Source organism: Zingiber officinale, chromosome 7A, assembly GCF_018446385.1.
Source record: "Zingiber officinale cultivar Zhangliang chromosome 7A, Zo_v1.1, whole genome shotgun sequence".
Classification (NCBI taxonomy): domain Eukaryota; kingdom Viridiplantae; phylum Streptophyta; class Magnoliopsida; order Zingiberales; family Zingiberaceae; genus Zingiber; species Zingiber officinale.
Genome location: NC_055998.1, coordinates 128,309,297 through 128,335,812, shown reverse-complemented (window position 1 = coordinate 128,335,812; position 26,516 = coordinate 128,309,297). Strand labels below are relative to the sequence as shown.

At 38.0% G+C, this 26,516-nt stretch overlaps 4 protein-coding genes across 9 annotated transcripts; 2 read left to right on the top strand and 2 right to left on the bottom strand.

Moving 5' to 3' along the window:
- The first annotated feature begins 677 nt into the window (after positions 1-677).
- LOC122002490 (vesicle-associated membrane protein 711-like) lies at positions 678-6,979 on the top strand. Its single transcript, XM_042557680.1, has 5 exons — positions 678-1,025; positions 3,135-3,325; positions 5,723-5,886; positions 6,436-6,522; positions 6,753-6,979. Exons 1-5 carry the CDS (start codon positions 809-811, stop codon positions 6,784-6,786), a joined length of 693 nt encoding a protein of 230 aa, XP_042413614.1. The 5' UTR covers positions 678-808; the 3' UTR covers positions 6,787-6,979.
- Positions 6,980-7,933: 954 nt separating this feature from the next.
- Positions 7,934-9,972, bottom strand: LOC122002488 (PTI1-like tyrosine-protein kinase At3g15890). Of its 4 annotated transcripts, none has more exons than XM_042557678.1 (4): positions 9,732-9,972; positions 9,342-9,489; positions 8,730-9,023; positions 7,934-8,657 (listed from the first exon to the last, which is right to left on the bottom strand). In XM_042557678.1, the coding sequence occupies exons 2-4, from the start codon at positions 9,350-9,352 to the stop codon at positions 8,021-8,023; spliced, it is 942 nt and encodes a 313-aa protein (XP_042413612.1). In that variant the 5' UTR covers positions 9,353-9,489; positions 9,732-9,972; the 3' UTR covers positions 7,934-8,020. The 4 variants fall into 4 exon arrangements, with proteins under 4 accessions (XP_042413612.1, XP_042413610.1, XP_042413613.1 ...); XM_042557676.1 differs by having other exon boundaries at positions 8,730-8,992; positions 9,633-9,971; XM_042557679.1 differs by having other exon boundaries at positions 8,730-9,262; positions 9,342-9,972.
- Positions 9,973-12,725: 2,753 nt separating this feature from the next.
- LOC122002487 (probable protein phosphatase 2C 55) lies at positions 12,726-19,178 on the top strand. 3 transcript variants are annotated; one of them, XM_042557674.1, is made up of 5 exons: positions 12,726-13,009; positions 13,236-14,004; positions 15,857-16,181; positions 18,259-18,408; positions 18,804-19,178. In XM_042557674.1, the coding sequence occupies exons 2-5, from the start codon at positions 13,337-13,339 to the stop codon at positions 19,095-19,097; spliced, it is 1,437 nt and encodes a 478-aa protein (XP_042413608.1). In that variant the 5' UTR covers positions 12,726-13,009; positions 13,236-13,336; the 3' UTR covers positions 19,098-19,178. The 3 variants fall into 3 exon arrangements, with proteins under 3 accessions (XP_042413608.1, XP_042413607.1, XP_042413609.1); XM_042557673.1 differs by having other exon boundaries at positions 12,727-12,903; XM_042557675.1 differs by having other exon boundaries at positions 12,997-13,108.
- Positions 19,179-19,522: 344 nt separating this feature from the next.
- On the bottom strand, positions 19,523-24,794 carry LOC122002486 (protein TORNADO 1-like). Its single transcript, XM_042557672.1, has 3 exons — positions 23,217-24,794; positions 21,848-23,085; positions 19,523-21,130 (listed from the first exon to the last, which is right to left on the bottom strand). The coding sequence occupies exons 1-3, from the start codon at positions 24,727-24,729 to the stop codon at positions 19,742-19,744; spliced, it is 4,140 nt and encodes a 1,379-aa protein (XP_042413606.1). The 5' UTR covers positions 24,730-24,794; the 3' UTR covers positions 19,523-19,741.
- Between the last annotated feature and the right edge of the window lie 1,722 nt (positions 24,795-26,516).

Below are 26,516 nucleotides of genomic sequence, written 5' to 3'. Positions count from 1 at the left end.
CTTGAGAATAGTGATCATTTTATTATTTTATTAAAAAATTTCTCCCTTTGGTTAAGCCTAAAATATATTTATGTTAATGTTCTTTTTTCTATTTACACTAAAAATAATTCCAAGATTTATTAGTAATTCCACAAGCGAAACAATCAGTACTTTAAAGTTCGAGACTCAGCTACAACGTATTATTATGAATTTTTCTTATCGTTAATTTTCTTTGATTGTTTTATATAAAAAAAAATATAGTTCTCTTTAGTCTCATATCTTAGAATTGACAACACTATGATCAAAGAATATTTTAGGTACGATGTTAAAAAATATACTTTTTTTTAGTTTTTTATTAAGACAAGTATAATATTAAATTAAAATAATTTTTTGCATGGGGAAACTTGTTACAATAATATGTTGCTGGGATTCTCTAACGTCACTATTGCATGGGTCTTCCTAAAAATTATTAATGTTTTTCTCCGTTAATTTATTTTTTGCTCTAGCCCATTATGTTAATGTTTTACTATGGGTCGCGTATGCACGATCACACTAGTTTGTAATAATAAAAATAAGGGACGTTGCTTTTAAAAAAATAAAATTAATTTACAAAATTATTAATTTGGTAGGGACGCTTAAGATGGTTATTTTTTTTGCCGCCAGCCCATCATCATTCCTTTTGTATCTCGCTGTGCCGTCCGAACCACGAAACAGTCTTCCCTTCTTCTCCCTCCGTTGTATTCTCTTCCCTTTGTTTCGTCTCCTCTCTTCTGCCTCTTCTCGTCGACTACCAGATCGGAGGGGAGAGGGGAGAGGGGAGAGGGGAGAGATGGCGATCCTCTACGCTCTGGTGGCGCGAGGATCGGTCGTGTTGGCGGAGTTCAGCGCTGCGGCGGTGAACGCCGGCGCGGTGGCGCGGCAGATCCTCGAGCGGATCCCCGATTCCCAGGACACCCATGCGTCCTACTCACAGGACCGGTACGTCTTCCACGTCAAGCGCACAGACGGCCTCACCGTTCTCTGCGTCGCCGATGATACCGCCGGCAGTGAGTCCTTCCTTTTCCTGCACTTCCACCCGTATCTTCCGTGGATCCCAGCTGCGGATGGTTCTTGATCGATTAATTATCGAATTTATTGCATTTCTTCTTTGTGAAATTTGGAGGGGAAAAAGATTCGTAGATTGAAGAAAAATTCATGCAGATGCTCTCTGTCCAAAAGGGAGTAATTTAAAAGAAAACTAGTAAAAGTTACATAAAAAAATGTCTGCTTTTTCGTCTTACTGAAGTTATACTCCTGCTGCCTAGGATCATCTGCTTGCATGTGATACAAAAAAGGTGGGTTTTGGCATCATTTGCTAACTAATTCAACATTCAGCTAGAGCCCATAGTTCGAACTTCTAGGACTCGTGAGCCAAATGATAAATGTCAAATTCAGTTTCTTTGTCATACTGTGCTTGGAAAGTGTGAGCGTTTTGGCATCATTAGCTAGCCATTTATGCGTTCAGATAAAGTACATACTTTTAATTGAAATCCCTGAGTCAAAATATGAATGCCAATTCAGTTTCTTGGTCATGCTATGCTTGGTCAGAGCAAGCATTTTTGTTTTTTTTTTGGTCTTGACCACAAGGTACCCCCCACATGTTACATTCCAGTTTGAGTGGGAGCAACAAAGGTAAACCTCTCCTAACAGTACCGTTATATTGATTTGAACTATTGACCTTTGATGAAAGTGTTCCGAATCTACCTCAGTTACCACTACACCAAACAATTATTGGTGCCATAGCAAAAATTTTGATGTTTCCTTGTGAAGGCTATTCTTTTTCTCTTTTAAAGCTCTTCCTCAAGGACATTGTAAATATCTCTAATCTCACCATTTAAAAGTCTTACCCGGATTGTTAAATTTGGGCATGTTACAAGTAAATTTTTGATGATTCCATGAAGTATGTTTAACGAGAATATATAACAACTCTCGTTCCATCGATCAAAATGAAGGTAAAATTTGAGTAATTAGGCTTCAATCGTTTCTCACTTCTATCAACCTAGTGGTTGTGCCAGATAGAATTGTTAACTTATATTTGTGGGTTGGAAACCTCAATTCACATATGGATCGAGACTTTTGGCAGAAAACAGATATATAAGCAGAACAACTGTTTTACTATGTCTAATCTCATGGAAGCTGCAAACCATCAGATTGGAAATATATTCTCTAAATAATCTGAATGGTCATTGAGTAATATTTTATTCTTTCCTCAACAAGTTTAGACATCTATCAACCTTAATGCTTAGTTCAAAGTAAAATAAGTTTCAGTAATCAGCCAGAGTCATACTAACTCACCTTAGAAACAGAACTTCTGGATGTTGGACGTAGGAAGCTAGTCAGAGAGTTCTCACTGGGACACATCTACCATCTTTATTGTGGAAAGCATCACAGACTGATTCAGAAAATATGGGCAAAAGTTAATGTGCATTTGGAAAAAGGTAGATCCGCTACCTTAACCCGCTACCTTAACGCCCCCTCTAGAGGAATATGAGAACCAAACACAAACCTAAACTTGTTTTAACTGACATGACCATCTACCATCCTAGCAAAGGCATTAGTTTAGAACTTATAACTTCCTGCATATTCAAGAGACTAAAGCAGGAATTTGTGTTTTTCTTTTGTCATAGTAATTTGCCCAACCTACTCAAGACAATGCTTTTTTAGTTCATTCGTGTCACTTGTACCAAATTACCAACCTTAATTTAAGATTGTGTGGATTATCTTTGTGTTGAACTTATCAAACATATTTAGTGTTTCCTAGGACAATGACAACCAGTATCTATCAAGCTTTCATGGAGGAACAATGGTTTACTCTAAAAAAATTGTAGATTGTTTATTCTTTCCTTTTGCTTTGTAAATCATGGTTTTCTTATAGACTTACATGAACCTCATTACTAGTATGCTATTTTCCTCATTAAACTAGAAAGGTTGGTTGACTATACCTTTTTAGCATCAATTGTACAAAGAATAGAAATATCAATTGTATATGCTATTTACATGTTCAAGTAATATCAAATCTGTTCTTGTTGTTGTTGTTGTTGACGACTTAGATTTCATCTTTAAAAACATTGCTTCAATAGAAATGCCATTTTAAATGGAGTGAATGGTCCATGTAGGAAGAATTCCTTTTGCTTTTCTCGAGGATATTCATGGAAGATTTGTGAAGGCATATGGTCGTGCTTGTCATACAGCACCTGCTTATGCAATGAATGATGAGTTCTCTAGGATCTTGAGTCAACAAATTGATTACTATTCAAATGATCCTAACGCAGATAGAATGAATCGCATCAAGGGTGAAATGAGTCAGGTAGGGTACTTCATTAGAAATTAATACAATTTGTTGAGATGTTATGGACTTTGCTTTGTGCTTACAGGACACAGAAAACAATTTTACTTCTATTTGTATCCAGCATCAACCATATCAAAATTTATATTTTAGTTAATTTCTTATATCCAATATTTTAGGTTAAAATGTTTTTTTAATATTTTCAGATGACCTTAAGGCACTAGTAGATTTATTTGTGCACCTGCTGTTTGGTGTCAATTTAATCTGTATGGTATGGATCTCAGAGTAAATAGAGGTCCATCGATCTATGTTGGATGCACATTGTTTGTCAAGGGAAAAATTAGGCTTCATTCGTCTCAAAAAATTCCAGAGAGCCCTTTCTACTTTTATATATTATTGATAAATAGAGAATTTGACCAATAAATTCATTACCTATTACATATTTACATAATACTCCATAGCACTCTCCTCAAGCTAATGCAATCATACTATAGAAATCTTGTTACAAATATAATCAACTAATGCAACCTATGCTTACTCATGCGAAGGAGAGACTTGAGAAGTCTGTAGAATGACACATATGGAAATAATTCATAGAATGATCTCAAGAAGTTTGTGGAATGGCACACACAGAAAGGGGATGCCAGCGGAATAAAGCATATGGAGAGAAGACAATGTTCGCGGATTGACACACGTAGAGATAATTTCCAGATTGATCTCAAGAAGTACATGGAATGTCGTACACAGCGATAAGAACATGTCAACTTGAGATTCGCAGAATGGTGCACGTAGAGAGATTCAACCATGACAATGATGCTTGGAATGATACATGCACAAATGCTCATCTAGTGACAATGATGAACGGGATGAACTCATGATGTGTAGGAGAGGCACGCATAAAAGGAACTTGACATAAAGAGAACTGGATGGATTCTCAGTGACGGTGCTCAATTTGAACAGATTGGGAGTTTAGTTCCACAAAGGCTGAGAGAGGAACACCGATGAAGACATGCACCATTATGTGGCCATTCTTTCTTTTGGATTGTCATCGAGGGAGGCACATGAGAGGTGTAGTTGAGCCACTAATTGTAGTTGACCTTCCGGACTTCCAGGCTTCTAGGCTTCCAGGCTTCTGGGGTCTCTGAATAAGAAGGATGATAACCTCTTGATGTGGAGAAGAGGAAGCATTACTTGCCTAGGACTATAGGCAGTCAGTCATAGAAAGATTGTAGGACTATAGGTGGAGATGCGTGGGCAAAGGTGTGTACAGGACGTACGCATTGTGCAGAGGGATGAGGCACATGGATGCTGTGGAAGATGCATTCCATGGAGGAGATGTTGAACTTGGACTAGCTTGTGTGGCGAACATGAGACTAAGATGCATATGTGGAGGTAGACAGGTGAAGAGTTCGCAATCATGGGATGAGTCAGTATGCAAAGGAGGAGGAAACCCAATATCATGTCTAGGAAAAAAAGTATGCTTCCTCTTTCTCAAGAAACCCTAGATATCCTCTCTACCTTTATACATTATTTCTCTACCATTATACATTATTGATGAATAGGGATATTACAACTAAAGGCTTTACCTGTTACATAGTTGCATAATTCTTCAATGTTTAAATGCCCCAAATGCAAAAATATATATGATTTCAGAGTGATCAACATGACATGACAATGCAATATTTTGGCTACTTATTTCTACAGTAATGCATCCTCTATTTGATTAATGCTCCACTGGTACAATACCATTCAAGGGTTTAAAAAAACAGATGAGACAGTATGCAGTTGATTACCATATATATTACATATAAGGTATGCGAGCATGGATGCTATTCCTGCTTTAAAATATGCCCAATTAATTTTTGTTCAGAATAATCAAGCTAAGCAGTCAATGGTAGACATTTGTACTTTGCTCTCCAATGAAGACTAAAATATCAATTAGGTCCAATTGTGTTCCACTTACCTGGAATCTAGACATGTAGTACCTTTGAGCATCATCATTGTATCAATCAAGATGTATTTGTCCAAATTATTTGAGTCAGTTGTATGATTTTATCCCTAATCAAGCTCTAGAATTCAATGAGAAAATCAAAATATTGTTCACGAAGGAATATATATCTTTATTTCATCATCATCATTATGAGACTTACCATTAAAATCGCATTGTCACCTAATATCAGTGTGAGACGTGACTGAATGAGTGAATTCTATTGAATGGTAGGAAATGGATGAATAAAAATTTGTTACAGAATTGTGTGCTCTCGATGGAAGTTGAAACTTTCAAGAGTTAATGACTTAATTAAGATTAGTATCACTCTCTTTTATATTTATTTAACCTGAAATATTAACATCTTTCATTCAGTTTAACCTTCTGATTTTTTGACTACTATAGTTCCTCTCAATGGCTCTGTGTCATAGGTTCGCAATGTTATGATAGAGAATATTGACAAAGTGCTGGGAAGAGGAGAGCGACTGGAGTTGCTAGTTGACAAAACTGCAAACATGCAGGGGAATACAATTCGTTTCAGGAAACAAGCACGTCGATTCAGGAACACAGCATGGTGGAGAAATATTAAGCTAACGTATGCCAATTGCACGTTTTAACCTTTTTTTAACTTCTGTCTTTCACGCATTCACTTCTGTCATAGCTTCACTTTGATTTTGCTTAATTTATACGGAAAGAGGAAGACCTTGAATCTCAATTGAGGAGCTATATTTTTGTCCCAAAGAACATAAGATACATACTTGTGGACCTATCCCAGGGAGGGAGCCATCTGAATTGGTTTTAGTTAGAGATTGAGTTCTATGTACCAGCGTAACTAGTTTTCTCTTGCTGTCAGTTGAATTGTGGCGAGTGACTCTACAGATATGTGATCATATACTCGGCAACCAGGTTTTTCTCAATGAAATGTAGTCATCATCCAAATTCACTGTGTAATAGCAATGTAGGAAATGCAAGAAACCAGCCCTTCTCTTTGTTCATATAGAAGTGAAAATCCAATACCTGTCATCTGAATTTATTATCCACATTAGCGGATTAAAATGATTTTTCTGTTTGTACTCCCTCCAACCTTTATATTTTATACTTGGAATTAGAACATTTCTTGAATGTGACTGTTTGCCTCTTGCAGGATCGCGCTTATTCTACTTATCGTGATTATTATATACGTGGTGCTTGCATTTTTCTGCCATGGACTTACTTTGCCAGCTTGTATCAGGTAGAGCTTGTTATAGTTTCTTTCTTATGCCGATGCGGTGGTTATATGTGATCCGATGGATGTCGGTTGTGTTATAGATTGGTTTGAATTTTTCATCTTGTTGCTGCTGTTGTTGATAACTCGTTGTTTGTGCTACCCTTGCGGGAAGAAAAGATTTGTAACTACAATGACATTTTCTACTATTTATGAAGTGTGCATTGGTGATATATATGCTACCATCTCGAATGCAGATTCTCGGTCCATGCCCATGAAGCTTGGGTTTAGAAGAAACTATTCCAGGTACACAAACAATTCATTGTGCTGTGTTTCTTAGATCGAATATCGTTTACTTTATCCAGTTGAAGAGCGTGGACATGTGTATTGAGTTCACTTCACTAGAATATGAACATTGGAACTGAATACATTCTAGTACATGAAAGGCAGACTGAGGGGGAGTAGATAATGGTCATTTTTCAAATAAGTTACACCTATTTTATATTAATTTTCTTGTGCAAGTCGATTTGTTATTTTTAATTATTAAAGGTGCGTTTTAATATATTGCCCTGCTAGAAATTTTACCATATGATTAACCGGCCCATTTAGAACTGTAATTGGGCCTCAATCCTGCGTGATCAATGATCATCGGAGCTCAAGAATCTCAACGGAATCCAACGACTGTCGCATTCAACCCATCAACGGGCAGATACCAACCGTCTATCCGGCCAGCGATTGGCAGTTTTTGTGGGTTCACATGGACTCGTGATCCATGCACTTTTCCTCCCTTTCACCCTCTTTGATCGATCCCTTGCTTAATTCATCATCTTGCTTGCCGTCTTCTTCTTCTTCTTAACATGTGCCTTCGTCAACTACTGCTGCTTCCTCCACCACACCAAGTTCCTGCCAGTCGAGCTGCAAAAGTGGTAGAGAAACCTAAGGCGGATGAGGAAGATGATGACGAAGGTGATTCGTTGGTGGAGGAAGAGAGAGCCGACGCACGTATTCTCGACCTTCAAGCTCAAGGAGTTGGCAATGGGGTGTTAATTTTGCTGGACTGCAGGAGATGATTAAGAGGGTTGACCGGGACGGCAATGGAAAGGTTGACTTTGCTGATGAAGGATGGCAAGAAGCTCTTTTGATCCTACTCTCAAAAACCATCTCAATTGATATGACTTGGCTAACCTGCTTCATCAACTCCCTTGATGAGTTGATGGGACATGCAAGCTGAAGAATATGAAGGGTTGGAATGCCGCTTTCTTTTGTTTTTTTTCTCTGTAGGCAAGAATTGATTCCCTGAGCATGAGAACCCTAGTTGAAGTTCATGTTTCTAAATCGAGCATACTGTGAAACTCATTTCTGTTTCTGAAGAAACACAACTCTGCAAACTGGGGTTCTTCTTAAAAGTGATGATAAAAGTGTCTTAATCACACAGAGAGACAAGGAATAAGAAGCAATATAATGTAGTTGAATCACACAAATTCGGCAATTAACTGCTAAAAAACAAGGTGATGAGCTTGGGTACCTATGCACCGATCTCATTTTCGTTTACTCTATAACCCTTTTCTTCAGACATGGAACTACAGTTATTGTCAGGATCTGATGACGCTTGAGAATTTTCAGTTGTTTCAGGTCCAAACATATCATCCTCTAAGCTAGAAAGCTTCTCCTTAGAGAACCCCTTAAGAAGATTGACTACTTCAATCATTGTTGGTCTCTTCTCTGGCATGCTCTGTGTGCAGGTGAGGGCAACGAGTACCATTCGCTTGAGTTCTTCTTCGTCATACTTTGCTTGGAGCTTTGGATCTGCAATCTCCTTAAAATTTTTTTCCCTAGCCAAAGGTAGTGCCCATTCCGTGATTGGTAACTTCAATGTTGAGCTCAGTTTCTCTATGGGCTTCTTGCTGCTGACAAGCTCTAGCAGGAGTATTCCAAAACTATATACATCGCAGCTCTCTGAGGCCTTTCCATACATGGCGTACTCGGGTGCAAGGTAGCCTAGGGTGCCTTTCACCTTGGTTGTGACATGACTTGCACCGTCAGGAACAAACTTGGCGAATCCGAAATCAGCAACTTGTGCCTGGAAGTCTGAATCTAGCAGAACATTGCTTGCTTTAATGTCCCGATGGATGACATGGGGTGTCGCATAGTGGTGAAGGTAGCTGCCAAATGAAACAGAAGTTAGAAAAAGGTTTACATAAGATCCATGTAAAATAAGAAGTCCTGAGGCATACACAATTCCCTCAGCTGCTCCTATGGCAATGCACATTCGCTTGCTCCAGTCGAGAGGGCTCTCGGCTGAGTTTTGACCATGCAGATGCGAGACTAGACTCAGATTCGGAAGATAGTCATAGACTATGAGACGCTCTTGTCCTTCGGCACAGTATCCTCGCAGGCTTAGGAGGTTCTTATGCCTCAGTTTGCCCAGAACCTCAACCTCAACACCAAATTCAAGCTCAGCCTTGTTGCTCCAGACTTTTAGTCTTTTGACAGCAATCTGAGTAAACATGGGCAACCAAATTTTGCTTCTGATACACAGTGGAACAGAAAAGAGAGAGAATCATCCCTTCAATGTACCATCAGCTATAAATCTAAAGGTTGTAAGACTTCTATTCAAATAGGTGTTGGGTGTTCTTGGTTTCTAAACAGCATATGCCAAGCCAAGCTCACTCATTGTGAGGATTCAATGTTCAGTGAAAAGAAAATCGACTTTAGGTCAGTAAAACTCACCAATTCCAAACAAGAGAACATGGATGAATCTCTTAATCTGAAGTTTGAAAATACTGCCTAAAAAAAAGGCAAAGACAAAATCAAAGGGGAAAAAAAAGGATGATGATGCATAGTACCTGAGATCCATCCCAGAGCTGCCCCCAGTACACACTGCCAAAACCCCCTTCCCCAATCTTGTTATCGTAGTTAAAGTTATTGGTGGCAGACTGCAACTCTTTCAGAGAGAACACTCTCCAACCTGTGGAGTTCTTCTTCCCCCGTCTCCTGTTCCGTATCAAAGTAACAATTTTAGGTCATGGAGTCAATAGAAACCTCCACAAAAGGCACCAAAGGGAAGCCAATATGAAAGGCATGATAAACCCTAACCTATAGCGCTTCGGAGGAGAAATCAATATCAAAGAACATACCTATCAGCAAATGTGCCGCAGCAGAAAAGGGAATGGAAATCCATCTCTTTACCTCTCCCAAAACGATGATTCAGAAAAGATCAAATAAATCTTACTAACTTTCGAGGCGCTTCTCCGCTTCCCCTTTCTCCTTCACGAGGCTAAGTTCTAAACTGGAACGCTGAAGACCTTCCGAAGCGCTTCTCTGGCAGCATTGCGGCGGAAGCCATGGCGACTGAGGATCTCAAAATCCGACGAAATCGCGATGGGAAGAACAAGATGAAGACGTGAAGAAAGCGATGGAAGGCCAAAAAGGAAGAGTTTTTAGCTGCTTGGGAAGACAAACGCGAGAGAAGGAAACGAAGGAAATTTGTTTAAAGAAAGAAAATTTTTCAAAATGATCCCCCAGAGTTTAGATACATTTTGCAAAACACTACTAGTATTTTTATTTTTTTTTTATCAAACTGCCCTTTATCTCGTCTCAAATTGCACCCTTTCTAAGGGAGAGGATATGTAAGATCTCATTGTTCGTCTCTCTATGATCAATCACAACGTTAGCTAGGGTGATCACATTGTCAAAGAGAAATAAATTATTGCTCTGAATTATCATCGCTATCGACACTAAGAAATACCAAAAATAACACCGGCTCGAGCCTTTCAAGATCTACCTACAATGCAAATAACCTAAACTCTCGCTCGCGGAATCAATGGGGAGTGTAATTTTAAAACTAATCTAGCAAATATAAAAGATATTTTTACAATATTGAAAATATTTAAGGTGTTTTGGAAAAAAGGTAAGCTTTGGGAGGGGCATTTTGAAAAAATCTCTCAAAGAAGTGCAAAAGTAACAGCAACTGCACACCAAACATTTGTATTTTAATGAGCAACCTTTCGGTGGTTGGCGCTTTATTTGTTATTACTATTTTTCATGGTGGCCCTTGGCGCCCAAAAACAATGAACTCGAAATAATTCTAACAATTTTTTTTGAATTTTCGGTAACAACCAATAGAAAAATGACACGTGGATAATATATTAATGAGGATTAGTGAAAATTTAACTAATCATAGTCGCTCGACTGATCGGTGCCTAATTGATACTTATGATGAAAAAAGAAAATTTTAAATCAATTAAAAGCTTCTTGAATTTCACCGAAGCAATGAACTTGAAATAATACTCTGTGAAATTTTTGTCGAATATTTGATACACAGTCAATGGACTGATGGAACTTAAGATGCAAGAAAGAAAGTTTTTAATAAGTTAAAAGCTTAAACTTCACCCAAACAACCAATTTGAAATAATGCCCAATAGGAAAGTGACAAATGGAAAGAATATTAAAAAAAAATTAATTAATCAAGGAAAAAATGTTCAATTGACCAACTTAATCTTAACCTATGGCACCTAATGATACTTCTCATTTTAATAGACTAGAAGTTTTTTAAACTTTGTTGCAGTAAACTAAGAGGTTGGTATATGCATCTAATAACTCACTTGTATGATTCTTAATTCATACTTTATAATTTTTAGTGTCATATTTGAGATCCAAACACTATTAACTATTGATTAAATTGTTACTGCCATCTATTGTCTCTCGTGAGTGCAAATATTGTATTGATTAGAAAAAATAAAATTGAGCCTTTTGTTCTTGATGCACAATTTGATAGGAAATTATTTGTATAATAGGTTTGGCTAGATTTTACTTGAAAATTTTATTAGTAGGATAGATTTTGTGGGGATTTTATATGGGCAACAATTAAAAGGTGCTCATCTTTTGACAAATAGTAGATGAGCGACCATTTTCCAATTAATATTAAATGAACATATTATTTAAAATAAACTCTCTAAAATATCCCTGGAATTGAATTTTTAGATTTATGTTGTAGTCGCAGTTCGACTTGCCATAGTTGAAACCCTCCCTCATCGCACCTTCCAGACCTCGCCTCTATGATTACGAACCCTCTGTCCTTTCTCAAAGACGTCCTCCATCAATTAGACTAGTTATCTTTAGCTCTCTTTTCCATTGTTGATTTTTCTTTACTGCCTAAGCTTCCTTGCTAGTAAAATGATCATGCTTTTTATTTTTTTATTAATCATATTTTAGCCTCTTACAAAAAAATAGGATAAAACTATGTATAATAGATCTTTCTCTGAGACCCAGCATGACGGGAGTTTCATGCATCGGACTATTTTTTTTTTATTTTTGTACAAATTGACAGTTTCCTCTCCCTTCATTTTTAGATCTTGTAATATCCTATTTGTGTGGTGTCACATCCTATTGCTGATAAAATGCATTATGAACAACTACAACTTCAATTCTTACAAGGTCAATAGTATATGAACTAAATTTTCTACATCATTCAATTCTTACAAGGTCAATAGTATATGAACTAAATTTTCTACATCATGATATGACTTGTAGATTCCATTCCATAATTTTCTACCAGTTTTATATTTATATAAACCAAATGCATTATTAGATACTATGCATCCGTGCTTCTCATATTTCACAATAGTATATTTTATTGTCATGATCAGCAATTAAGTATTCTTATAGTCATATTCCATTAAAAGTCATCATCTCAAACAAAGTTGTTCTTCTAGATTGCAAGTTGTCCCTAAGGGTCATGGTACCAAGGTAGAATATCTAAGTTATCATCTAGACATTCATGATTTAAACCTCAGCTAGATGTAATCAAAGAATACTGAATTTCTGGATTAGTCGTCATGTGCGTTTTTCAATTTATTTTGTTGATCAATTAAAAAACTTCTTTAAAGTTGAGTCGATCATCTAGAAATAATCAATAAGATTAATTGAGATTATTATTATTTTTAAAATTATTATTTTAATATTAAAAATAAAAATTATAGAAATAAATTAACTAAGCTGTACTTGTTTAATGTTTCTAAATTTGGTGTGTGTAACATTACTATCCTCTATCGCTCCTACAAATGCAGGGGAGGATATGGCTACTTGGTATACCCGACCAATACCAATTAATCCATTGGACAAGACCCTCCTCCCACTCCCTTCATGTGGGCCCGGTACGGAATTAGGGTTTCCCGAACGAAAGGTACTACATAGCAACACGCGATGTCAGTGCTCGAGGTCAAAGGTAGCCGTTGATTCGATCACTTCGTCTCGCAATCCATTCCCCTGGCTCCATTCATTGCGCCGCCTCCACCTCAAATCACCTCGACGCTACGGGACAGGGGCGGCCAAGTGGCCTTCTCTCTCTCCGTGGCCCTCTTCCCTCGGACACAGGCAGAGAACAGGAGGCGATAAGGAAGTAGTCAAGTTCGTGCTTCTTCTTCTTTTTTACTTATTTTTTTAGAATTTGTTGAAGTTTCTATCCTTTTTTTATTTAGATGTTGTCAATAACCAACTTTTGCTGAGATAGAAGGTGCTTCTTGTTTATAAATAAAACTTCCTTTCTATGTTGTAGCTGCAATCTACGTCTAGATGGAGTCTGTTCGTTTTCAATATTTTTATTTTGAGCAAAGTATGTTTTTTGGTTTTCTATTGTTCTTTGCAATCAGTCTAAAAAATGGTATCTTTTATCCAATTAAATGGGGGGACATATATATATATATTTTTTGCCTTACAAAGCTACAATCTTTCCTTTCCAGAGCTGGCTATTCGACCATAATTTTAGGCCACTAGAAGTCGCTGGTTATGAGAGATTTCCGGCTTTGTTGTTCCGCTCTGTCTTTGGCTAGGACAGGATAAGATGCCATCGACCTACCTGTCGAAGCACAAAGGGCTGCAGACCTCGTCGGAACTCCTACGCGGACGTGGGCGGAGTTTCTTGTTCGGTAACACCTGCTTTGTCTTTTCTGAGCCCTTCTCCACCCTTGGCTGCGCTTTCCGTCTCCTGCCTAAGTCATCCATTAGTGATCTCCACGCCTGTGGTGGCAACCGCCCATTTCAGATCTTTTCTTCACCCGCTGTTGCCGCCCAGAATCTTACTAATCAGATTTCACAACCCGTGCGGAGGTTTCCTTTTTGGTGGAACATAATGTCTTCCAGCAGTGCTTTTTTGAGAGGATCTGGGTTGGCCGCCCGCCCTATGACAAAGGATAATTCAAGTTCCAAACTCATCTTGAACAGCACGATGAGGGTCAATCTCTGTTCTTGCAATAACGGTCTCAACTTCTCATGGAAAGCTTGTGGGAGCTTAAGGAATCAAAAACCTTGGGGTTCCAATATGGCCTACAAATGTTTCTGGTCAAATACTCATGGTATGAACTGGAGATATAATTCTTCAGTGGAACCACAGAGTCAAGATTTATTGGTTTCATGTTCAGCACCATATTCGACGGGTGCAGCTCCGGATTTGTCATTTGATGCAACTGTGCAGGAGGAGCAGATTCAGAATCCTGTTGTTTCTTCTGAACAGTATTTTTTTTGCCATATTTCTTCACTTTCATTTTATTTTTTCTTTGAATATCCAGTAAATGAGTTAATTTTATATGTTCATATTTTGATATTGAAGTATTACTCAGCTGCTGATGCTCACCATTTCAATTTATTTTGAAGTGCGCCTTTAACAAGAAATTGATATAGAAAAATTCAAGGAGGCATGGCACTGAGCAAATAAGATCAATACGGCTGCTCAAGTAAACTTTAGTGGATCAAGAAGTGTTTGTTAAACACAAAGAGATTATTGTTAAGCAAAAAATTATTCAAGTACCCAAAGTTGGATTTCTTTAAGGATATGAAGTGCATGGTTGATTCTGTTTCATTCACTTTGTGGAATGGATTATAAATTATCAATTTACTTTAACATGACAAATTATCGTCATCTAGTTGTGGTTTTCTAAATTATTTGAGATTGCTCATGAATTTTATCTGTCCATTGAGCTTTATGCATAATTATTACTATTAATATTCAAATTAATTATTTTTTTTAATTGCATTATTTAATGTTTTCTTTAGTCTCCTTTTGTCTTTGTACCTTCCACTATAATAGATTTAGATTTTTTAACTATATAATCTATTTTTTGTCTTTGAACTTGTTGCTACCACCTTTCCTTATTTTTTCCCTGTTTATCATCTCTCAGATTTACATCTAATTGCTCTTGTATTTGATCTCTGTTAGATTATTATTTTTTTTTTCTGTACTGCAGTCTTAAGAAACATCAAATCAGAATGATATAATCATAGCTTGAGCTTGTAGTTATTTCTTGGTTTGACCACTGTTAATAATCTGGGGTCATGCTTGCTTCTAACTAGTTTTCTTAAATTTTATTTTGTTAAATATTGTCTAACTTTTGTAACTTGCGACAGGAAAAAGTGCATGAGGGTTTTAGGTGTGATGTTCAGTTAGTAATTGATTTCCATCCAAATCAGAATAGATGTAGTTTCCCACCAAAGTAACTAGTTATTGGGGGAAGAGCTGCTAGGGATTATAGAAATAGAGTTGAAGAGTGAGAGAGCACAACAAGGATTTTTTTTGTGTTTAATTCTACATAATCTCAAATTTGCCTGTTCTGCCATGGAGAGCCAAGGCCAACAGAGACAATACAAGCAAAGGTTACCATAGTCATAGGATGTATAAAAACACACAAGTGATCATGCTTGCTTAGTAATTTGTAAAAAAAAAAATTGATCAAGGGTATGGAGTGGGATCTTATCCTTGAATCATTATCTAGTATCTTGTTTAAAACTTGATGTGATCTGTATTTCTGTTGTAATCAAACCCAAATGATATTACTAAACAACTTGATGTGGATGTTGACGTTTCATTGGTGAGAGTAATTGTCAGAAATTTTATTCCTCAAAAAAATTGTCTGAACTCCTAAGTTTGACCATGTTTGTAATAATTAAAATGTAGTTTTTGTTTACAACTAGTCCTATAAAATAAATGATCAGAAAGTATATTAAGAAAACACATCAGTAACCCACCCTCATAAAAATTTATTACTTGTATTGTTTGCTTACTTTGGAAGGTGCATTTATGCTTTGAAGCTATTATGTGGTGATTTGCTAAAAGTTGACTGAGAAATTTGACAAGATGAACATTTTGTACCTTAAACAGTTAGGTTTGCATCGGTTATTCAATACTTCTATATTTCTAAAATATAAACTTTGATACAGTTTTCAGTTTACTTTATTTCCTCAAGGACATTTTAGGAGTTCAACTTTGTGTAAGTTATAATATGTAAATTCCTTGTAAAGTTTGTGTCTCTCGTTTGCATCAGCCTGTCTTCTAGGCATGTTGCTTGAAATTCTACTACTTTCTTTACAGAAAGAATCAAGATCATGAATTCTTGAAGCTGCTCTCTGGATCTTGCTATTTACCTCACCCGGACAAAGAAGATACTGGAGGAGAGGATGCTCATTTTATTTGTTCTAATGAGCAAGCTGTTGGTGTGGCAGATGGAGTTGGTGGATGGGCTGATCTTGGTGTTGATTCAGGACAATATGCTAGAGAACTCATGTCTAATTCAGCGAATGCAATTCGGGAGGAGCCAAAAGGTTCCATTGATCCCTTAAGAGTTCTTGAAAAAGCTTACTCAATAACAACAGCTAGGGGCTCATCCACGGCATGCATTATAGCTCTCACTTCCCAGGTCTTTTTCCTTTTTATTGCTTTGGATATCGCTAATGTAGCATGTAAAATCCTTTTTTTTTTTATAAAAAAAATCTGTTTTGGTTGTGCAATTTCCCCACAAATATGAGATATTTTATTAAAGAAAAATGGTATTACATCTACCTTGTATTGTTCAACATAATCTTTGGCATGATATCATGGTTATTGTAGACTCTGTTGGTTCCCATGACCTTTTGTATTTTCTCTACATCTTTGTTATATACATTTCCTATCATTAGCAAGCTGGATCCCTTTATCCATTTGCAGATTGCAAGAGAGAATACCTGGTTCTTCCTCTCTTGCTTGATCTTGCCCCTAAGAGAAAGAGAGGGGGAAAAAAAGGCAGCAGCAACCCATTATTTGAATAAAGAAAAGGGAGCCAATTAGGAGGTGTGAGATTATTGTCTCTCTTGCTGCATCACTATGATACCTAATAGGATCAATAGATGATAAGCTATTATTAACCTCTGGAGTTGGTGTTGTAATAACCTGTCCATGGTAGAATAATGAGCATACAACATCATACAAAATATGTGACGCTAGGCAGGATAGCGATTTCCCGCGGGCTACTGAGAAAGGAAAATTGAGGAGAAAATAAGAAGAGGATCCTCCTAAAACGAAGAGAAATACGCCTCTCTCAAAGTTTTACCACAATAAGGATTTTTATTACGAATAAAGGATAATTCCTCAACATCGAAACATGACTCTTATATAGACCACAACTAAGACCTAAATAAATGAAAGAAATTACAATTAACATATCTTAATTTCAATCTTGTAAAAAGAGAAAATAGATCTTTTATCCGAAAAGGAAAGTACATAATTGAATGATCTTAATTCAAAACAGGACGTAGATAAGACAAATCCTATCCAATAAAACCAGAAATACCAAAATTACCCTAAATAGGGGTGAGTAAAAATTTGGTTAAACCAAATAAATCGACCGAATTGACCGAAATTAAAAGTTTGGTTTGGTTAATTCGGAAATTCAATTTTTTTCCTTAAAATATTGGTTATATCGGTTTAATTGATTCAATTTTGGTTTTGAAAATCGAAATTCGGTTAAACTGATTAAACCGATATTATAATTTGAACTGATGTCCAATCGATTGGTGCTAGTTCCTTCGCAAAGTATCGCGACATTCCCCAATCGATTTAGGATTTCCTCAATTGATTGGGGCTAATTCCTTCGCGATTCCTTCGCAACAAACCCATTCCCAGCCGGAATTGATTGTCTAATTGATTCTGGATCGAAAAATTCGGTTATTTCGGTCAAAAACCGAATTAATCGATGTTTTATCGGTTTGGTTGGTTTGATTTTTTTGAAAAGTTCCGTCGGGTCAGTCGGTTCGAAACAAGTTCGGTTTGTTTGGTTATCGGTTTAATCGGTTCAGTCGGTTCGGTTTTAATTGATTGCTTAGCTGTAACCTTAAATACCTAGAAAATGAAAATTACTAAAAATAACAAAAAGACTCTGAAAAAGGTTTAAATGGTTGAATTTGGGGCCTAAAGTGGTTACGGTTTCACCACGTAGATTTTCGAATTCTGCACGCATGGCCATCGACATAGCCTAATTTTGAATTCTGAGTCAAAAGTTATGTCCCTTTAAAGGTTGAAGGGTCATATTGACTTCATCATGGGTTGGGCCTGCATCAATACGCTGTATATTCACTCTGCATTCTGCACTGCTCTTTTTGTAAACATCCAATCTGTAAAATTTCAGTCTCATTGTATTTATTTCAATGGATCTGGTGGTGTTTCAATGCTAGATAGAATGACATCATCCTATGTTACCTCTAGATATTTCATGGTAGTATACAGCTTTCATTCTTCTGTATAGCAGTAACCTTTAAAATTAAGCTGCACCTAAATGTTTGCATTGTATGGCATTTACCTTTTGTTTTTTTTTTTTTGCTTTTGCTTTTGCTAAACAGATTTATAAAATGGTAAAACTTTTTCCTCCTTAATGGAGATTAGTGCCCACCTACACAATTTTTTTTTTGTTTTTTGTTTTTATTTATTATTATTTTTATGAATCTTCTGGTTTTCATTTGCAGGGCATCCATGCTCTCAATCTAGGAGACAGTGGATTCATTGTTGTGAGAGATGGATCCACACTCTTCAGGTCACCTGTACAACAGCATGATTTCAATTTTACCTATCAGCTTGAAAGTGGCAATGGCAGTGACCTCCCCAGCTCTGCACAAGTAAGCTCTGATACTTGTTCTGTCATTACCTCTTGTTATTACAGCTATTTACTGGCCTCTGGGATGATTAAAGTTAGTTACTGAGCACTTAGTATCACAAGTGTTTTGATCTTCTTGGTTTCTTAATTAACATCCCAAAAGCACCACCTTGGATATCAAATGCAAGAGATGTGAAATTGTTTTCTGGTCTTAAACTATCATATCATGTCTCAATATTATAGTAACACACTGGCTAGATTCTGAAGTGAGCTGTCAGATAATCTTCATATTGGTACTAGAATATTTAGCACCATTAATGGATATCTTTTGGTATTACTTATTATTGCAGTTGTACTGAGTTCTAGACATGTAACTCCAATCGAGAACCAACTCTTCTTTTGTTTGCAATTGATCAGGTATTCAATTTCCCTGTTGCATCAGGCGACATAGTCATTGCTGGAACTGATGGCTTGTTCGATAATTTGTACAACAATGAAATCACTGCAATTGTCATCCAGGCCACCAGAGCTAGCCTTGGTCCTCAGGTTACTGCTCAGAAGATTGCTGCGCTTGCACGGCAGAGAGCGCAAGATAGGAACCGGCAAACTCCCTTCTCAGCAGCTGCTCAGGATGCTGGATATCGCTACTACGGAGGCAAACTCGATGACATTACTGTGGTTGTTTCCTATATCACTGCATCTGATGTTTAAATCAGGACAATTTCTACTTCTGACTTGTACAGGAGGCTCCTGGTATGGGAGTCTAAACATTTTTCTAAGTTTCTTTTCTAAGTTGATCTCGATCCTTCAACTCCATGGCAAAAAAATGTGCCATAGACCTTTGGTTGCATTGCTAGTTCTTACAAGTTGAAGATTTTGAATAATGAAACTGGCAGTTGTACAGTCACTGGTGAAACAATTACTTAGACTAAATTTTATCTAATTGTTTCATTCACATAGCTCCTAGTTGAAAAGGAACTATAACAATCTAGTGAGATACATACAAAATCATCATTCTGGAGCTTTCGCAAGGTACCACGAAACTATAACCATCGAGGCCCTGCCCCGCATGGCTGGTGCAGCGTGGAATCGATAGATGATGAGCAGTGATTAGGGCTCTGCGAGGTACTTAGAGCATTTTGCCTTTATTCTTCATCGCATTCAGTTTGCTTGCCTATACAATTATTGCTTTGGATGAAAACGGGTAGAAGTAGAGCGAAAAGGACAAAATATATAAAACTTCAAGTTTTCCTATTTACTTGGAAGAGAGGAAAGAGGAGAGAAAAGTTTAACCATCTGATAAACACAAACAAGAAACTAATAGTATTTTTATCCTTAACTCTGTGTGGCAATTCTCAAACTGGCACTTCTGCTACTTCATATTTTCTCAGTATCATGTGTTTTCTGCAAATCCATGCAATGCTTCCACTGTCCCTGTACCTCACCCTCCATAATCCAAACCTCTCAGCTATGTCCTTCCCAGTTGTGATCTTTTGAGATTTCAAGAAGTCTACTAGCCACTGCTCAGCACCAACCACCTCTTGCGCAACATTCCTTTCTCCACTCCTGTTTCTGAATCTTCTTCCTGCTTGTCCGGTCACCATATAGCCGAAGAGCCCCCCGGCCGCCATGGCTGCTGTCCCATATACAAGCGAGGAATCCATCAAGTGCGTGAATTCCCGAGCCAAATCAGGTATCATATGCCCCATGCCTGCCACAACACTGGCTCCTATCTTGAGAGCAAAAGTCAGGAGCTTCATCAGGCCAGCCATGTAAGGTAGCAGGCTCTTGATTGCTTGGTTGTCCAGTTGCATTAGTTCACACCCTATTTGATCATCCACGACATGCATTTCTCTCCGATACTCGCACAACATATGCAGACGAAGGGCAGTCATTCCGGGAACTAGACCAGTGATGAGTCTTCTGGCATTGTTCTGTATTTGTACAAAATAGAACAACCGTGGCACCTTTCTTTCCTCCATTTCGATGTTGAAGTTGATGATATAGTCTACTTTTCTGTGAAGTTCAATTAGGATCTGGTGTTCATAGTATCTGAGTCCTTGAATCTCCTGCTTCAGATCCTTAATCTCTTGTTCAAGAATTTTAAGTCTCTGCAGGACTACTTCTACACCCTTTGCGATGCCAGTTATAGAAGGTTCGACTGTGTATTGAGTCTCATTTGCATCTACTTGTGGAGATTCCTGTGGGTTATCAGTTGGCACAGCAAGTTCAGCAGCAACATGATGCAGGTCATAGTACCGTCGATGTAGCACTTCTCGGAAGTCCTCATCAGAAAGTAGTTCTCTTGCATAATCAGAACCTGACTGTAAGATGATTTTGTTATCGCTTACAAGTGAACTCCAAGTGTGCTGGTAATCATACATGCTATCTGCGGGCATTGACAGTAGAGCCTGCTTTATCTGTTGAAGAGGCACACACTGAGTAGTTCTCAATCTAGATGGAACTCGATGTTTGACGCAGTCTGGTCTTATTATTTTCTCAGTGAAAGTGATGCTGAGGGCTATGCTTTGGATTGCGGGGATTATGAGCTGGTGAAATAGTCTCACAGTCTCGGTAATGCTCTTTGTAGAACAAGCAATGACATCAACATAAGAACTCAGTTGGCCACCAGCTTCAATCTGAATGTGAACTCCATTGATGTAAATGTCAATGAGGTTTTTCTCTAGCCTGTAAACTGCTCCTTGTTGGATCTTCAACCTCAATAATTCGTTATAAAGGTGCACCTGATTTAGAAAATTTAGAAATAATAATAACACCACCAAGTTCAAAATCCCAACACAAGTTTCCATGATCTTGTATTAAAGCTTAGAGCAAATAGTATGATGCATCAGCCAAAGAGATTTACAAAAACCATCATCATGATTCAAAAAATGAATAAAAACATTAGGATTACAAACAAGATTAGGAGTTTTCAATCATGAATTCCCAACTAATCCTGTCATTCTATGATACTCATCTCATGATTGTTTTTCAGTGTCAAGTCATTATGTCTCCTGAATGAAACATACTTGAATTTAACTTCCAAATTGTTAGATTATCAGTGTGCATTATGTTATGTTTAGGTTACTAAGCATGATTTCCCTTTTGCAATTTGATTATCTATTGCTCTCTCTCTCTCTCTTCATGGCTTTTATCATTCAATTTTTTAAACTTCATGAAGAATGTGTATGTAGACCCCACAGATCATCCGAGTTGGTATGTGGTGGGATGCTTGCCACATGAGGTCGCGGGGTCGAAACTCAGGGTAGTCGGGGCGTAAATCCCCGGTCCCTGTGCAACTCATCCCACCTGCGACATGCTCGCTTAGGATGCTGTGATTTACCTCCCTCGTGATGGCCTTGGGTCGGGTGCGGCGGGGGCGCTGGGGGCGAGCGATTTCGCCTTTTGCCACATGAAGAATGTGTATGTAAAGATATAATAAGGATGTAAAACTCATATACCTGTAGTCTTGGAAAGAAACCTTTTGTTAGAAACATATGCGAATGATCGCATTCCATCTTCCTTCCAACATAAACACACTCACTTGTGTTTACTTGCCATTTTTGTAGTCCCCCTCTTCCTTCTTCAAGAAGTGATGGAACTAAAAGAAGAGCTTCTGAATCACCAGGATCTTTTTCATAACATAGTTCTAACTTTAGCATTATCTTTATCAGATCGGTAGCTTCCAAGTTATCATACACATTTGTGCCCATCCAAGAATTCTGATTTTGCATTGTTCTTCTTACAATCCTCTCCAACTCTCTCCTACTCATAAAACCATCTTTCTCTCGTCTTTCGGCTTTTGATACATCTAGTCTCACAAGCAAATTGAGAACCTCACCCCAAAACCATTCACAGTCTAATATCAGAAGCCTGAGGTCTTCAAAGAAGATCACGTCCCCAATGAGGTGCAAAGAATTTGCAACTGCACACCTTCGCTTTTCCAACCTATCGACATTGTTGAACCTTGACCGTAACCTTAGTGGCGAGACCTTAAGCTGGCACAACTCACAAAATTCCTTCCATTTCATTACTGGTTTGTTTGCATTTGCAGACCTCCACTCAGATAAGATTTTTGCCATTTCATTGCACAACTCAAAAACTTGGGGAACTCTTTGGAGAATGGTTTCACTAGTTTTTCGCAAATGCCGTGCAAGTTTACTTACCGACATCGATGATCTTGCATCCACCATAAAAACTGTAGGATAGATATCAACAAAACCTTGGAATCTCTCCCTGAGCCTTTGGATGGAAATTGCAGTTGTCTGCAGGACATTGGATTGTGGGGAAACTCTATCCCAGTGAGTGAGAACTATCAAGATATACGGGAGCATTAACTGCGATGATCCTCTTTTAGAGTTAGAAACTATGAACTTGATCCAATACAGAATATCATCTTCAATCTCATCAGGGCTCTTCAGTTCTTTGCTTGGATGATTTCGAAACAAACTGGATACTATCAGGAAGAAAGATGGGCTTCCATAGCTTGGAAAAATGAGGTCATGTAGCTCAAAATTTTCATGTTGGCCACCAAAATTCCAGATTGAGATTTTTATGTCACCATCATATACAATCTTTATCTTGACATTGGTTCTTCGCATAATCTGCTCGACAGAAATCACCAGAGTTCTCATATGATCTGCATAAGGCAACTTTGTGTTCATGCTGTGGAAAATGGAGTTACACAGAGTGTTTTTTCCTGTATCGAGATACAAGTCATTGAAATGTGAGAAATAATATTCATGCAACCAATCTGAAGTTACTTTATCAGTTAACAAAAATCGGTTAGCATGGAACTAGTAATTCTGTTCATAAGAACAGTCATCATACCTGCATATTCTTGCCCACAGAAGAAAATTCTGCAGCACCTGGGTGAAGTAAGTGGTAAATCAGTACCAAAGTCATCCTCTGGCACAATGCCACCATTCTGTCCTAGCTTCTCGTAAATCTTGTCTGTCTTTCCTGAAATTTGCAGAGGAGTTCTAGCAAGATCAATTTCTTCAATCCATGGGTTAGTCTGCAAGGTTTCCATGATGGTCTGCAACACCATATCCCCTTGAACACCTGCACATCCCTCCAACGATATGCATTGTAAAGTTGCATTCCTTTCCAAGGCCCTGAAGATTTTTATTATATCATCTGGCTTCATACTCGTATCACCACTGATACTGAATCGTGTCACTGTCTGGTTTGTCTCCAACATTCTCAGTATTGCTATCAGACCATCTTTCCCTATTTTTGTTTTTCCACCCCCCAAAATCAATGACTTCAGAGTGGTGTTTGCTTGCTTTTGCACTGGAGAGAATCTGCTTAATGGACAAAGCAAGTGATCCACCCCAACTCCAGTAAACCGATTCTGATCTAGCTGCAAATTTTCTAACTTCTGGTTCACAAAAAGCCCAGCAGCTATGTAAACAACTGCCTTGTCTCGAAGGCCAGCTCTCGATAACTTGACGTCCTTCAGGGTTTGGTTTTGTTCTAGGGATACTCTGAATTCCCTAGCCCACCTTGTTTTCAGCTTGATTCCCGTCATGTCTAAGGTCCTAACAGTGCTGTTCCATGCCAATGCACAGGCCACTCTCTGGGAACCTGAAGCATTGAGCTTATAGATCCTGAGGGTGTTGCTTTCAGGGGTGAACTCGACGACTTTGGTGCTCCTCTCACTATTATCTCTACTCCATATGTGAACTTCCAGATTTCGATTCCTTGCTAGTATTGCAGAGATCAGTGGTGTTGCAGTAAAAAATTCCTTGTCAAATACAATTAGCAACTTGAGTGTTGGATTCACCTCAATCATTCTTGCAAGGTCTTCAGCTCCCTTTGAACCGACTGAGTCCTCCCATATCTGTAGTTCTTCCAGTGTATCATTTTTTGCCAATGCCAAGGAGAGAAACCTTGCGCCAGTCGATTCGATATGGCACTCCGAGAACACAGCTGCTTTAATTCCTACATTCCTTTCGAACACACCTGATAGTTCTCGCAAACCTTCTTTCTCAAACATGCATCTCTCGAGTTCAAAGTGTTTAATGCTCGAGTTGGTAGCGAGAAATGAACACAGGCTTTGCAATTGCCTTTGCTCCCACTGTACACCATGAAACGACAAGTTCATGAGGTTCTTCAGATTACCTCCTTGTGCCATCATCTCGTCCAATATCGCACAGAAAAATTGAACACCTTCTCTATCTGTGGAGATGTTGATGCTCATTGAGCTCTCTGTCAGCAGGGAAGAGCTTGAACTGGGCGTAGATTGGTAGAAGGAAACGTTCTGCAGGTTGGTGTTAGCTGCTGACCTGATTGTATGCAGAGCTGCATGGAGACTGCTGGTGCTTGTGCTGGTCGACATTGCTTCCTGTGGACTAAGTGAAATCTTCAATGGATATGAAGTAAATAAGGAAGATCTAGACGGCTCAAGATTATATACCTTTCTTGAGTTCCAACTCTAGCTCGCGTCTTGTTCTTAAAGACGCCTCTTTTGGACTTCTCCAAAAGAGATTAATCTGGTGTGGCCTAGCGACGCCGAAAGAAAAAGAACAAAAGAAGGCAGATTCTTGTTTCTTTTTTATACTTGCTCTTATGGTTGAGGAAGGAATTGAATAACAAAGGCGAAAAATAGTTGGTGGAGACGCATGAAGGGTCAAACGCATCCTAGGACAGACACGGGTCTAACCTACTTAGCCCCGTACACTCATCCCTAGAGACTCAAAGTTTGATTAAGTATATGTCCATTGGAATGGCTACTGTCTCGGCTCTCGATCCTGACATTCCCTCGGATTCAGTCTCTGATGTTGGCACCTCGACTCCATCCCAGCCTCGGTTTTTGCTACCAACTCCCTCTCAATCTCGATCTCAATTCCGTCAGTAAAATTATATTTTTTTTATAGTGCGTCATCCTCTCATCTTAGTCTTGGGTCTCGGCATCTTCCCAATCTCAAATCTTAACATCATCTCAGTCTCAGATTGCAACATCCTCTAGTTTCGGTTTCAACTACCGACTCCCCCTTAGTCTCACCTCAACAACTAGTTTCCTTCTAACTCAATCTCACCGATGATCTCCAACTCCTTCTGCATTTCAGTCTCATCGACTCACCCAAACTCCATCTCCATCTTAGTCTTAGTGACTGATCTCGACAGTGTCTCCCCGGCTTGTCTCCAGTCATCGTCACTCCCCCTGACACAATCTTAGGTCTTAATTCCATCTATTCTCAAAGTCACTCCAAAATAGCTTTATTTCCTTATCCTCAAATCTAGTTCATACCTCATGTGGCTTGCTTAAAGCACGTGAAGGACGAGGTAACCTCCTCATTATTAAAGATCATTCCTTCATGAATATTCTAGGGAAAGTGGCATTGAATGAATGGAAAGACAGTTAGGTTATCATAATATATCTCTCCTTCAAATAGTTGGCACATTGTGAATGGAAAGACAGCTAACAATTGTCGGATCTAGTCTTCTCGTTGGCTCATACAATGACACTTCAGCTAACATAGACATGTTCTCCTAATAACTATATAAACACTCACAAAGGTAATGACAAAGGATCCTTATTCTGATTTCTCTTCAATTCCATTAGGTTCTACCCTTCTTCTCAATCTTCTCCTTTCAAGATACCACCTCGAGTAAACTCTAACTTGAGCGTCGGAGTGGCCCGGAATCCGTCCCTCGACCAATCTAATTCTCTTTCGGAGTGCCCTTTTAGGACCCTTCATTTTTTTCATTGACGATCTCCGAGAAAAAGCACACATATCCGCTCGTTGATTAGTGGCTTAATTATCCATGATATTTAACCATAATACTGGTTAAAAATCTGATTACAAAATGATTTATGAAATTTCATTATTACTCATCTCCGTACCTAATTTTATAATATTAAAAATATGTATAACATTTTCTATATATTCCTTTTTTTATGAAATAATTATGAGGATTTACATGCTCGTGTCTCTAAATTTTTTACTTTATCCATTTAAAAATTTGATATTCTCAATTTATATTATCAAATTCAGATATGAAAATATATATTAAAACTACGTTGGGTTGGACGTAATGTAATTAAATTTGTAATATAATTAAATTTATAATGTAATGTAATATAATTAATATTACACTACTATGTTTACTAAAAGAGTTGTA